The sequence below is a fragment of a genome, unplaced genomic scaffold (genome assembly GCF_019419815.1).
Source record: "Pyrus x bretschneideri cultivar Hongxiangsu unplaced genomic scaffold, Pyrus_bretschneideri_v1 Contig27, whole genome shotgun sequence".
In the NCBI taxonomy this organism is placed as follows: Eukaryota; Viridiplantae; Streptophyta; class Magnoliopsida; order Rosales; family Rosaceae; genus Pyrus; species Pyrus x bretschneideri.
The window spans coordinates 2935051-2948807 of NW_025999579.1; the positions used below are offsets into that span (position 1 = coordinate 2935051).

General features: G+C 36.8%; 2 protein-coding genes across 3 annotated transcripts; both read right to left on the minus strand.

Moving 5' to 3' along the window:
* Window positions 1-479: 479 nt before the first annotated feature.
* LOC103931406 (cyclic dof factor 1-like) lies at window positions 480-3631 on the minus strand. Of its 2 annotated transcripts, XM_048587983.1 has the most exons (3): window positions 3353-3631; window positions 1406-2014; window positions 480-1318 (listed from the first exon to the last, which is right to left on the minus strand). In XM_048587983.1, exons 1-3 carry the CDS (start codon window positions 3512-3514, stop codon window positions 776-778), a joined length of 1314 nt encoding a protein of 437 aa, XP_048443940.1. In that variant the 5' UTR covers window positions 3515-3631; the 3' UTR covers window positions 480-775. The 2 variants fall into 2 exon arrangements, with proteins under 2 accessions (XP_048443940.1, XP_009339156.2); XM_009340881.3 differs by having other exon boundaries at window positions 480-2014.
* A 7707-nt stretch (window positions 3632-11338) lies between these two features.
* Window positions 11339-13136, minus strand: LOC103931426 (GDSL esterase/lipase At1g74460-like). The gene is made up of 5 exons (XM_009340905.3): window positions 12743-13136; window positions 12468-12598; window positions 12138-12377; window positions 11805-12054; window positions 11339-11718 (listed from the first exon to the last, which is right to left on the minus strand). Exons 1-5 carry the CDS (start codon window positions 12981-12983, stop codon window positions 11474-11476), a joined length of 1107 nt encoding a protein of 368 aa, XP_009339180.2. The 5' UTR covers window positions 12984-13136; the 3' UTR covers window positions 11339-11473.
* Between the last annotated feature and the right edge of the window lie 621 nt (window positions 13137-13757).

Here is a 13757-nt window from a genome sequence, read left to right on the forward strand (position 1 = left end):
AGGCTTGAACTTACTTGTTTTGTAAGCGTAATTACTAAAAATGAGAAGAAAACAGTGAGAAAAAGGAGAGTAGGATAATATCGGACAGTCTGCAACCAAACTTGTGTGCAAGTTGTTCAGATCCTTTGGTGGTGAAAGGGAAAGGCAATTTGGCACTTGTTAGGAATAAAGAACAATTTTGTTGGTTTGTCGCCATCTCCATTTTAGCCCCACAAGAGTGGCTGCTAAGATATGAATGGTGCAAACAACTTAACTGTTAGCGAAAATGTCATTGTGACGATATCTCGAACCAATTAAACAGTATTACCTATAAAAGTTAAACACAACATTACTTGATCAGTTGAAATATTGCTACAATAGCGTCCCAATTGCAGGTCCTTGGCCCACAAGAAAAGATACTTGGATTGGATCTCATCATAGAGAAGATACTTGTTTATGCAGTTTAGAACTTTAGATGAAGGAGAATGATAGAAAAAAGAGAACAAAAAGATCTTTGAATTTCAAATATATAGAGATATAGACATGTAGACATGTACATGAACACAAACTCAGGAAAACTAAGTACATCAGAGCTTTATCCTGTGCATTACAAGGAGGCAAAAATAGTTGCCACTAGAGCTTTATCCTACATTAGTTCCCCTATCATTCTGAGGAACCCTAGAGAGTAGAGACAGCCACTCCCATTCCGCATCCCGGATTCGACCGGCTCAACTAAAATGGCCTTAGCTGGATGTGGTTCTGTCAAAACTCATGGCTACTTGGCTAGGTAGCTACTTCATGAGCTCTCATGAAAGTTGAGGGATCTAGACAATGCAGCTGGATTTGCTCGCAAAGCGGGAGAGGATTCAGAGACGGTTTTCTTTTTGTCACTCTTTGATTGGAAAGCCTTAAACAACCCTCCGCCGCTGATGGAGTCGTTCTTGATTCCGAGCGTTGCCCATATTGAACTCTTTGCAGCTTCACTCGGATCATCAATCCTCAATGTTTTTGGAACCAAAACACATCCATTTTTCTGTCTTGATGGCTCTTCTTTCTCCAAAATTTCTGGTTTTAGAACGTCTTCGTCCCTTGAGTGCTTCCCCAATGTTGGAGAATTTGAACCAGAGCGGGGAGACTTTTGGTTTGGAGAAGCGGGTTGTTGACCAAACCAAGGAACGTTCCAAGCGCCAGGCACACCACAGTTCCAATAAGGTGCAGGACAAAATGATAGAGGAAATCCTGGAGGACAAAAAGCCGGTGGGGGAACTGCTGCATTCCATGGATAAGGCCAGGGAACACCGGGAAGACAAGGAATTTGCGAAGAGAAGCCATTGACATTCTGCACATGTGGTTTTGAAACATTTACAGAAGATGCACTGGAGCTATCATCGCCATTGTCCCTAGCTTTGCAAGGAGATGGAAATACCTGTTCTTCGCTTTTATGTAAACCATTTCGAGTACCATTCGGAACCTTTTTATCTGCAGGATTTAGAGAAGAAGCCATGGAATCACAAATAGGTGCATCCACTCCGAAGCTGAGGACTCTACCATTGCTTTTTAATGCAGCGTGGTGAACTCCATTTGGAGCATCAATCCGAGCTGCTTCAAGAGCCTCGCTAATGGTCATGCGGCGAAAGTGTGAGGCAGAGTTCTTGTTTTTGCGACGTCCAGCTCCCACAGGCACATTCCTCATGGTACCGCCTGCTGTCCAGTATCTTTGACAGGCTTTACAGAAATGGCGTGGTTGATTGACGTTGTAATTGTTGTAGTAACAAAATTTAGTGTCCATGCTATTGCAGCGGGGGCATGGAAGTATCTTGTCAGGCTTCTTCAGGGTTTTCTCTTCCGAGTTTTCAGTACTCTGTTCTTTCTCCGTCTGAGCAGTTTTTGTTTGTGCACTTTCTTCATCTATAGAGGGTGTCTTCGGGTTCACAACAGAACCTGGTAATGTTTCCAGATTTGTAGGGTCTTCAGATTTTGGTTGAGAACCATCATCTTGTTCTATGCTCTCAGTCGATTTTTGTGACGGCGAATCCTGAAAATTTTAAAAATACACTTAGTAAACAAGTATCGCAAAATAAACTTGAAACAAAATGGAATCGATCAATTTGACCTACAAGAAATTAGTACTCTAAATTTATGTGTTTACAAGGAGTTTTCTTCTTTTTTTCAACAGAAAAGTGATCATCTTTTGCCTTTTTATCCTTTTTGTTGCAAGTTTGGTTGTACTATAGTTTCATTCACACAATCAAATCTACCGGAACTTCTAGAAATTGGAGAATCCAAATTACTCTGTTACATAAATCCAAGAAGTCTAGAAAATTAATGAAAACAACAGTTCAGAAAATCAATAGACAACCCTTCCAATATTCCTTTCATATTGATAAAAAAAAAAAAAAATTATACGAAGGCAACAAGGCCAGAAATACTTTATACACAGAAAGTTGGACGGTTAAGCATCAACACGTGTAAAAAAAAAAATGTACGGAGATAAAAATGCCTCGTTGAATGTGTGGCATTAAAGAAGGAATAAGACTAAGAACGAAGATATCCGAGATAAAGTAGGAGTAGGCCCAATTGAAGATAAGATGAGAAAAAATCAGTTAAGGTGGTTTACACGCGTGAAACGAAGACCTACATACGTTTGGTTAAATGATGCGATTATGGGCTCAGGGCAAAAAATACAGAGGAAAACTTAAGAAAACTTGGATAAAGACTCTAAGAAGTCATGGAGTACTTAGAGCTAACGAAAACTTAGCACAAAATCGAGCACGGTTTAGGATTCAACGGCCTATCTCACTTAGTGAGATAAAGTTTTGTTGTTGTTTTTATTCATAAATTTTAAATCTCACAGCTGAAAACCTGGCTGCCTAATTAGGAAAAAAAAATCAAGAAGCCCAAACAGTTTCACAGTTTTTAATCTGCAATCACTTAAAAAAAAAAAAAATCTAATTAGCTAGTGGCATATGTAAATTGAACTTAACTAACCAAAACAAAAAAACATCGAAGTAACTAAATGAATCAATTTTATACTTTTTCCAAAAGCTGGATCGAAATTCATTGATTGAAAATCTTTCATTAATAACAAAACTGAATCAAACAATCAAAAGGCAACAAATTTTCCATTCCATTTCCAAATGGCCAAAAAAGGATCAGAATTTCCATTTCCTTTCCCTGATTCTTTCATCTTCTAGACTTTAAAAGTTAATTAAACAGGATAAAAAAAAAAAAAGAATCAAACAAAAAAAGAAAAATGAAAACGAATAAAAAAAAAGGAGCTCGACCCATCAAAGCTCCCATCAATTTAACAAAAGGGTCGAATCCAAACAAACAATTTAAATAAGAACTTTCTCTCTGAGTTACAAACTGTTACCTGCTCAGTCTCTGCATCTTCTTCTTCCTCTTCGCACTCCTCTTCCAATTCTACTTCCACTTCTTTCTCTACAGGGCGATCAAAGCCCAGGTCCTCGATGTCGGCGGGGAGGGAAATCTTCTTCCCGAAGAGCTTGATCGCGGGGTCCTTAGTTTCCAGCATTTTCTCGGCAGCCAAACAGTGGAAAAAGAGGCGCGATCGTCGGAGGTGTTTTCCTTCTCTTTTCTTCTGTGGGGAGAGAGTGGTGGTGGCATTGGGCGTGGTAAAACCTCGTCTACGATTTTGATCCGTTTAAAAATAGTTGGAGGTGGTGCCACGTCAGCATATGGGTTTGATTGTCAGCCACATGTTCTTGTGGCCTCAAGATTCTCCTTGTCAATTTTCTTTTGGATTCTCCGATGCATGGAATTTCTGTGCTACATGTATCTAATTCTTGATTTCTGGTTTTTTTTGGTATGTACCAGTATTTTTCACAGTTTTAATGTTGAATTTATTGATGGATTTTTAGTTGTATTCAAATAAGATTCCGAGAGATTTTAATTCTTTTATGTATATATGGGTATTTAATTAAAATTTTAAGTGATTTTTGAAATTTAAAATGTATTTAATAAGGATTGTAAGATAGGGAATTAAAATCCTTAAAAATCTGAATGTATTCAATTAGAATTTTAAACCAGTTTATAACATTTCGGATTAGGAATTGATTTTAAAAAGATTTCGTAGTATATTTTAAGCATCCACAAATCTCACATCTCCTCATAAGATTTCGAGGGAATTGAATCAAAATTTTACATAAAATATCTACAAATCAATTATACTTCATAAAATTCTATGGATTTATAAATTCATTTAAATCTCTCAAATTCTCAATTGAATACATCATCCCAAGAGTTTATTCCTCATATGCTATACATACATCGAAGTATAACAGATTCATTATCACCTCAAATTAGATCACACGAAACGCGATTTTCAACCTCTGGTCAGTATCTAAAATGCCTCATGCCCTCAATAAGTGAATAGCAAATGCCAAATCACAAGAAATTTTCAAATTCTTTTTAAAAACATAAAAATTGAAAAAAAAAAGTTTGGTTGCACCTACCTACATGTTACATGATTATTGGAAATGGTTGTATTTATGAGTATGTATTTGGGATATTTTAGTTTTGGTATTGAATTTTTCTTTTGGTAATATTAAGGAGATCAGATTTATAAACTAAATTTTGTGAACTACATGGTATGGTTGTTAATGATTAAATTATTACTTAAGTGTTGATTCGTACTTATTTCGTATTGTTGACATATCATTTAATTTGTAAACTTAATTTTAAATTTTAGTCTACCTGCTGTTACCCTTTTTATTTTTAGTAACCCCCACAAAACAATTCACGTGTGTACAAATATATGAGACACTAGTGGCCACATCCTTTAATAAGAGGAGAAGTGTTGTATACAAACTTTCATTCCTAGAACTTCATGTCTGCTACATGTTTAAGCAATTTGAAACCAATTGAAGACTACATGTGGACCAAAAAAAAAAAAATTGAAGATCATACGTGGCCTAATATCTTAATGAATAAAGTGTAAGTTTTAACCATACGTTTCGCATTCAAAACATGTCACCTAAATTATTGTATTAGTTTCAAACTATCCCGGTCTTCTGTTTCTCTCATCTTCTTGTGTGCAACTCTGCTGTGCACACCAAATATTCGATGAAATGCCTTAATTGACAGGTCTTAACAGTTTTCAATATTACTCTATAATTTTCTATAGTCACCATCGACAAGCCTTTACAGACAATAGTAGTTGTTGGCATAATAAGCCTTCAGAAAATGTTGTCAAGAATTGACAAGTTTCTATTAGTGCTCGATAAAATTGTCCAATGAAGTTTTCTATTATAAAAATCATAACTCTATTATTTGAAAATTCTTGACTCTATCACTAAAAATATCCATTAATGGAGTTTGAGAAAATTACTTAACTGACTCGTATGTAGGTCCACAATGTACGTAATACAAGAGACATAAAATAAAATTCAATTCCATAGCAGTGGCCGTATGTTTGAATTTTGGTTGCATGACTCTCATTTACGAAATGTATTGATGCAACTATATTTACCATGTATCATGTGTTACAATACACATCTTATAAATAACCGAAAACGTTTTTTTATAAAATTATTTTTAGAATCAATCATTTGTAAAAATGTAAGTAAATTTTAGAAAGACATTTAAAGTGTCTTTTGAAAGAATGACATAACTGGTGCTTGCAGAAAACATTTTACGTGCTTTTGAAACTCAAAATTATTCTTTATAAACGCTTGCAGTCATTTTAATATCATTTTCAAAAGAATCTAATATATTTAATTTCAGATCAGGACAACGTTTATTGCCCTATCAGCTGCAGAAACAATTCAATGGGGTCCACTCAAAAAGCTCAAAGTTGAAAAGCTATCGTAGTTTTTCCACAAGCTCCCTTAGATAAGCAACACGTGTCCTAGTGCATGACACGCGTAGTCCATCTACCACTTTGTATGTGAGCAGAGCTCTCAAAGGATGACACCAAATCCCCAGTGGAGGAATATTAAGAAATATAAAAGCAAAAAATATGACTTTAGTACAGTCTACACGCAGGGATAAAAAGTTCCCAGCATAAGGTTTGGTCTTTCGGTGTAAAAGGTCAAATGGTTTTGATTAGTTTAATCACATACTTATCAGTTGATTTTTCAATGTCTCTGGAATGCGATTCAGTATACCAAGTATCATCACATAGCTAGTTAATTTTTTTATATTTTATTTTAAAATTTCTAACCAATTCTATTATCGACACTTGGTGCATTGAGCCATATTCTCGACACATTGAATAACCACTTGTGGAGATAATGCTTGTATTATATACACGTTGTCAAATCTTAAATGTTAAAACATTGATAAACAAGTCTAATTAGGTAGTTAAAGTTGATTTGTTTAATGTCGGATTGGGCCAGTGGGCGGTTAAGGATTTGGCTATCTTGTTTTTCAATTAGGAGGCTTATGCCAGACATTTGACTTGGACAGTATAAACAAATAAACTTGATTAAGATGAGATTAGGATGAAAGTTGGAAAGAAATTTCCCTTAATTATGATTAAAGTAAGTTGCTTTGTCAGTGTCAATGAGGTTGAAAGTAATTGTAATATGGCCCAGTGAAAACTTTGCCAGTGGGCACAGAGTGAGGTCCATTTGAGCTCCCAAATAGTGTAAGGTGTCCCAAAAAGCCCAAAGGCTCTTATCAAGGTGGCCCAAAAAAAATTGATATGGCCCAAAATCAAAATCCAAAAGTCTCATCGATCATCGCTCATATTCGGAAGAAAAACTTGCCTATCTACGTAAAATGGAGAAGACTCACTAGTCATCAGTCATCGTCTGAAGAAAATCATACATATCATAAGTTCGTGTAACCTATACTTGAACGATTATACCAGACTATCTCTCTCAACTCGCTCATCTTCGAAAGAAAACTTGCCTATCTACATGAACGTTTCATGTAAGTTGCTAAGCACATGAGCTCAATGTGAATTGTGTGACAAATTGATCCTTAATGGCATGAAAGGATTGACTAAATTGGGTGAGATCAAGCAAGCATCATCAACGGACAGCATCCCATCTGAAAGGGTTGACTAAAGTTTGAGTAAAAAGTAGCATGATAAATATTGAACCATGCAAAAGCAGCAGAAAGTAGAGTACGATTATTCTGAAATGATCATTTAGCTTTTTCTTGCTTTATCTTTTTAACTTTTTCAGCCCCATTTCGGATAATTAGGCTTTTAGCTTCACATTGTAATTAGTTAATTGATTTTGTTAATTAATTTTTGAAATTGGCTAGTTGACGCAACATAAAGCTCAAAGGCTTACAAGCATAATTCTTTGAAGTACAAAATTCTGGAATCCATCAGTTTTGAGATAAATTCCAAAAGGTTTGTTTGATTAATGATTGGAGGATGATCACAGCAGGAGTCAGCCAATAGCTTAAATAACCCGAACACAGCACCCTAGGGTAACTCAAGGACCTTAGGAAATTAAATGAAAATAAAACGACATCAATTGGACGACAATAAAATGTTCGATTTTTATTATAGAATTTAAAATGTAGTTCTGGAAGTCTAAATAGCTTCACATAGCCAAAATGTATCATAACGAAGCAGAGTGTTTGAACTGTTGCGTTGTTCTCTTTTTGGAAATATATCATAGCCCTAATCAGAGCTCGGACGTCAAATATACAAACTCTTATTAAGTTCTTTAAACTTTCATCAGTCCATCTCCTCTTCAATCTACTCAGCCATTTATTCTACGTCACTAATACATCAGCCAGCTTGTTTGTTTCATTGTCAATGACTACTTTAACCATGTAAGTGCGGTGACACACCAAACACACACTGGAGCAATTTGAAGCTTAATTGGTCATTTATAAAGTCAAACAGTTTAAAGTAAAAGCATGACAACTTGATCCCAATATGTCTACTGAAGTCAATACAAAGTTGAATGGTTAAATTGATTGTGTTACCATCCAACTGTAATTATGTTATGCACGTATCATCCAACCAGATCATTGTGTCTTCTATTTGTAAAAAAAGAATCGTAACAAGAGGAGGTCATGAATAGGAAAAGTAAAAAATAAGGAAGATAAGGAATGGAAATGAGACCAGCTACTACACTAATCAATCTAATTGCTGGTGTTTTTAGTTTTCAGTTATGAATCGTAACGTAAGAGTCATATTTTTTTGAGTCCGTACATGTCACGATGTTAGTAAATGCATGTCAAATAATCTATCATACTAACTGTAATATCCATGCATCAGTAAATACAGAAAAATTACGAATCGAAAAATCTAAATACCTGTACTAACTTCTTCCATGTAAACATGTCATTCTCTTCTACAATTTTTTTCAAACAAGTGATAATTGTAATGCATAACTACATGCTATCACATTTGGTGGTTGTTGTTTGTTTTCCCTACCCCTTAGTTGACATGCCACTAAAAAGGAATCCCAAAAGTCTAAGTCCATATGCCTTTGCTTTTTTAGTGAGTTTCTTCTTCCAATTCAATTTGCTTTTTTAGTGAGTTTCTTCTTCGAATTCATTGAATATCCTTGTGCTCCAATGATGATGACTCCCACTAAACCTTAACCTACAATTTAGTGCATGAGGCCTTGAGCTCAAATTTTGCCACAAAATCATCCTTTGTGTCACCTCCACTACCATATTTACTTAAATATCATTTCCCCCACTCAACAATTTCCCCGCAATCTCACTGCAATTTTGGGTAAATTCCACCTCTGCGGTTCACACTTCTCTTCTCTTTCACCTTATTGACTTTTGCCAAATCCCAACAACCCAAAAAACGGTGATCTACAAAAGCAGCTTTTGTGAGTTGTATAAATTGAGTAGTGATAGCTTTAAGACAATTAACATTCAACTTCATAGAGAAAATGGCAAGCAGTCTCCTTCATGTGCTTGTGATCTTGCTAGGGTTTTCTCACCTTGTCTTCTTGAATGCCATCCCAGCTACAAGTAAACTTTTAACAACCTTCTGCTTCTGCATCTTCTTCTTCTTATTCTTTTCCTTATTGTTCTCATTTGCTTTTTACAACATGCAGGAATTGGAAGCCTAAATCATGGACCTCAACTTCATCAAATTGCAGGAAGTAACAAACTGGTATTACTCCATATTTTCGATATTATAGTTCTCCACAACTCGCGAGGATCCTCTAAGGATCTTAATATACATTTAGTCATAGTACATGTGTCATGTAACACAACTCGCGAGAAGCACTTCTAGGAAAATATATATATGTGTTGAGTTACTAGCCTTCCATTACTTAATTTTCATTTTTCAAAACAGGTAACCACAGAGAAGAGTTATAAAGAGCAAGCTATCACTGAAAGAATGGATGTGGAGCTTCATGACTACCCAGGTTCAGGCGCCAACAACCGCCACACCCCGAGGCCGCAGTCTGAAAGATGCTCCGATTGCTAGTTTTCTGTTGGAACTATTGGTTTTAAGGTTTACATTGGACTGTTATGTATGGAAGTATTGTAAACGATATTTTCGTTGCTAGGTCAGTCATTTAACTTTATTATTTGGGGTTAGACGGAGTAGGAATGTAGGAACTAAATGCATGACGTGAAATGAAATCATGGATTAATGCAAATTTATATGTACAACGGTTATGATGAGTATTGATTTGATCAAGCAGAATGAATGTGTGAGCTTTTGATGCTGTTGATAATCTCATTAACTATGTGCTTAAGCTTTGACTTTCGTTAATTCATGTAATTAAGCAGATTATTTCACAATATAGAGGATTATTGGCCTCTTGTTATATGAGTGAAAAAATTCATATGTAAGTTGGAAATTTCATGGCCATTTGATATACTCAATATAAGGCAATAATGCAGAGAGTGAAATTTTTAGGGCAAAACCTCCAAGAGTCAGAAACACAAATTTGAATTCGCAAACCATAATTCTAGTTGTATATAAAAATCTTCTTAAATCTTGATCATCACTAAGAAGTAGTTGTTAGAGAGCATTTCATTTCTCTAGTGTAGGAGCAATCACTTATTGTCACAAAAGAAAATTAAAACACTTAAATAAATGGTGAAGATCTACCGGAAGCACATTACAAGCGTTTTTAAATTTTTATTTCAAATGTAGTTAGAAGCATTTTTAGTTGTCAGAAAACGCTTTTAGTGCTTCTGGAACCAAATCTTGAACGGGACCTGAGAATTCTTGGACTTCTTGTAAGATTATGCTTTGCCTAAAAATATTAACTGAGATTTATAGTATGGATACCAGCTGAGAAGAAAAAGTATAAGATTGGGATCAAACCGATGGCTTTGCTAAAGTCTCAATTCAAAGTTTACATGAGGTACAAGATTGCTTCTTCCTTTTTCCCCTGGTAGTTTAATCTTTGATTTGGCCTTAAAAATTAAGTTGGTGTAACTTGTTTGATCTGAATATGTTGTCAGGAAAACATGAAGCTCATCCAACTTGTTTCCGAAACCAAAAATGCAAATGTTGTTGCTTTATCAATCTGGTTTGGCTAATCTAATTGGTTTTTGATGATTTTTTTGGTTGAATTTCTCTTTGATGTTATTATATTCTGAATGTGTTTACAGAACACCGAGATCTTGCTTAAACTCTTGGAAGACAGGACGTATCCTTTCGCTTCGTGATCTATTCAATCATTTATTTTCGCTTGTTGATTTTACCATTTGGGTTTCTTAGTTCAGTTTTGCAAGTAAATGTGTGGAAAACCTTGTGGAGTTGGAAAAAATCAGAGAGGCGACCAAGGCGCTTGTTAAGGAGGATGACAGGGTAAGTTCAACTCATGGTGTCACAACACAGATTGATTGTTTAACATGGATTAACCGGTTGTGTATGTGTACGTATTGTAAGATTATTAAACTGGACGTTGTTTGACGTGTACATCTGTTCATTCAACAGGATGTGAAGGAGAAGAAGCCGGGAATTCAGAAGCAAGAACTTCAGAAGAAGGATGGAAGAGAGGAAGCTTGCTCCTCTAGACCTGGTAATTGACTCAACATCTCGCGTGTTTGAGATTTTGTCATCTCTGTACTACTGCACCCACATTCTTTTTGACATTTCGTAAATTCCTGCAGCTTTGCGGCCTTGTGGTGATGAAATAGTCGGAGCCAGAGAGGAGGCACACAAGAAGATACTCCCCTGCCCTCATTGCGATAGCAGGAACACAACATTTGACAAGTTCAGTCGTAACAATCCCAGTAAACCAGTTCGTGCATGCAAAGATTGCAAAAGAAGCTGGGTTGCATGCGGGAACTTGGAAAGGGGCTAGTGTTTACAACTCCGTAAAGCTAGGGTTAGTGCCTCTGTAAATGGAGTAGGACTCCAGGATATGTACGTACCAACGAGGAGGTGTGCAGATCTTACTAAATATGTATAACTTTATAGGCAAAATCCCGAAGATTCAGAAACAAATATATTTGAATTAACAAAACCAAACAATAGTTGTAAGCGAAAAGCTATTCAATAATCACTATGAAGTTGCTTTAGGAAAGCAATTGTAATCAGCGGAGACTGCTCGCTTGATTGTACCACAAGTTATCCCTTTGGTGATTGAACAATGGCAGGTGCAGGGGAAGGACCATCTGTTTCACCAACGCGCGAGAAACCGAATTTCTTTATGAGTTCCGTGGCAATAAGCTTGTTTGCGCTGTCCGATGGATGGTACTCGTCCCAAAACACATATTTGCTTCTGTCTTTGCACAGTGCTGATGCAGGGACGCACGTCAACGCCGGTCGAATTCTTCCAAATGAGCAGCATGGTGAGTCCGCATTGCTGAATCCTGCCATGGTCCGAATTTGAATGAAGAAACGGTCAGTAGAGAAACAAGGAGATATATGAAATGTTTTTGGTTCTGTCTTAACATACCGTATTTTTTTGGATCGCTGATCACATTGTTGACAACATCATACGCGTCACCAAATCGATAGCTCGCGTTAGGAAGCTGGCTGGACAAATCTTCCATAAGCTTGCTACCAGCTTTGTTGAAGCTGAGAGCTAGTTTGTTTGTTCTATCTTGGCAAGCCGAAGATGTACTTAGCACCCTTTGGAGTGGAATACAACCCATCGGTCCTAGCCCGAACACCATCAGCTGCCTCGCCCCTAGGCTGTGCAACAGCTGCTCGAAAGCACGTAAACCCCAAGTCAGGAAAATAACGACGATCAACTGGTAGAAATTAGATAAACTATGATAATTCTAACCTTAAGTTGCTTCTCTAGCGTTCCAATTAAGTATTCCATGAAAGTTTGATCGTTGTAACTCCACGAATCGCTGTAAACAGGCATCAAATAGTTGTTAATGAAGTCGTTGCTGCCTAAAGCAACCACATAACGAGCGTCTTGGAAGAACTTCTCCGCTGCTTGTTCACCGATTTTGCTTCTGATAAGTGTTTGTGTTCCTTGAAAAAGCTCGATCTGCTTGTAGAGCGAAAGCCTCTGAATCTGCAAACACATTTTTTATCAAATCGCGCACAATCTTAATTGAAAGCTCAATTTTTATGTGTTTTTGTTACATTTAAGGCTGCAACTTACAAAGTAGCCACCGGTTTCATTCAAAATCCCACCACCTCCAGAGGCGTAGTTCACTCCGTTTTCGAGTATCATGTCTTCATTTAAAGACGGATCGAGAAAGGCCGGTGGCCGTGGGAGCCCCATGTTATCACCTAAACAAACAAACAAGTTTAGCAGAAAAATAAACGCGACAACAAATTCTATGTTTGAGTAACCGAGGTTTTACCAACATGTCATATCTTTAAAAAAGGACAGGACGTCCTGCACAGAATCGAAACCGCTACAACATACGTTACCTATTATATCAGCAACGGTACGGCCATTAGAGAACCTTCCATTAGGCAGTCCATTGCCCATATCAATGCCATACCAAGGCAGGTTTGCTTGGGCGATACTCTTGCTCAAGTACATGTTGTTTCCGACGTCGGAGAGGGAGTCCCCGAATATAAACTGCACGATTTTGCAGTCGTGGCCATCGATGAGGAGGCCGAAGACGGCCACAGCCGCCATCATTGCTGCCAACGTTGTGAACTTCATGGCTGAAAAAACTCGAGAAATGCAGGTGTTTTTAGACCTTCCGATGTGAAATCGAAGACCTGGGTTTTGGATTTAAACACAACGTTGGGAGAATATATAAGTAGAAGGGTTAATGGGAATTAAGATTTCGTGTGAAATTTGAGTTTGGGAAATTGGGAGGAAGGACTTGAAACTGTGTGGTGCATTTGTGAAAAACAGAGAGGGTAGCTTAGCTAGCTTGTCTGATGAACTAACTGTAACTCAGTCGTACCTAAATGCACCTAAACCGTGATTTGTCTTTTGTTACAAGTTATATTTATATACAAGTTTACAACAGTATGAGTCCCTAAAGTCCCAATTATGTAGTATTTTGATGCGTGTCGACGTTCTGAATACTTTCGTATTTTTATAGAAAAATAATTTTTGTACTCTCTTTTTATCTTAAGAGAAATCCAAAAAAATTTAAGAAAATAAATTATAAGTCAAGATGATTTTGCATTTGTGAGAATGTTTTAAGGAAGTGTGGGTTCACCTACCAATCAATTTGGCCTTCTCTTTCAACATGTTGGCAAACTATATAGGCTCGTTTCCTAAGTTTCTTCATTGGAATGAAGTTCCAACAATTTTTAATTCCTTATCTTCTCCCCTAATTCCCTATTTTAACAAGAACTTTTTTAAAGGGGACGAGCGGGTGGTTTCGTCGTAGCAGTCCATCTTTTAGGGGACCGGGAAGACTCACAGAGATATTTCAATTTTCCTTTGACCAGCATCATATGATTCACCAGTCACATTAGT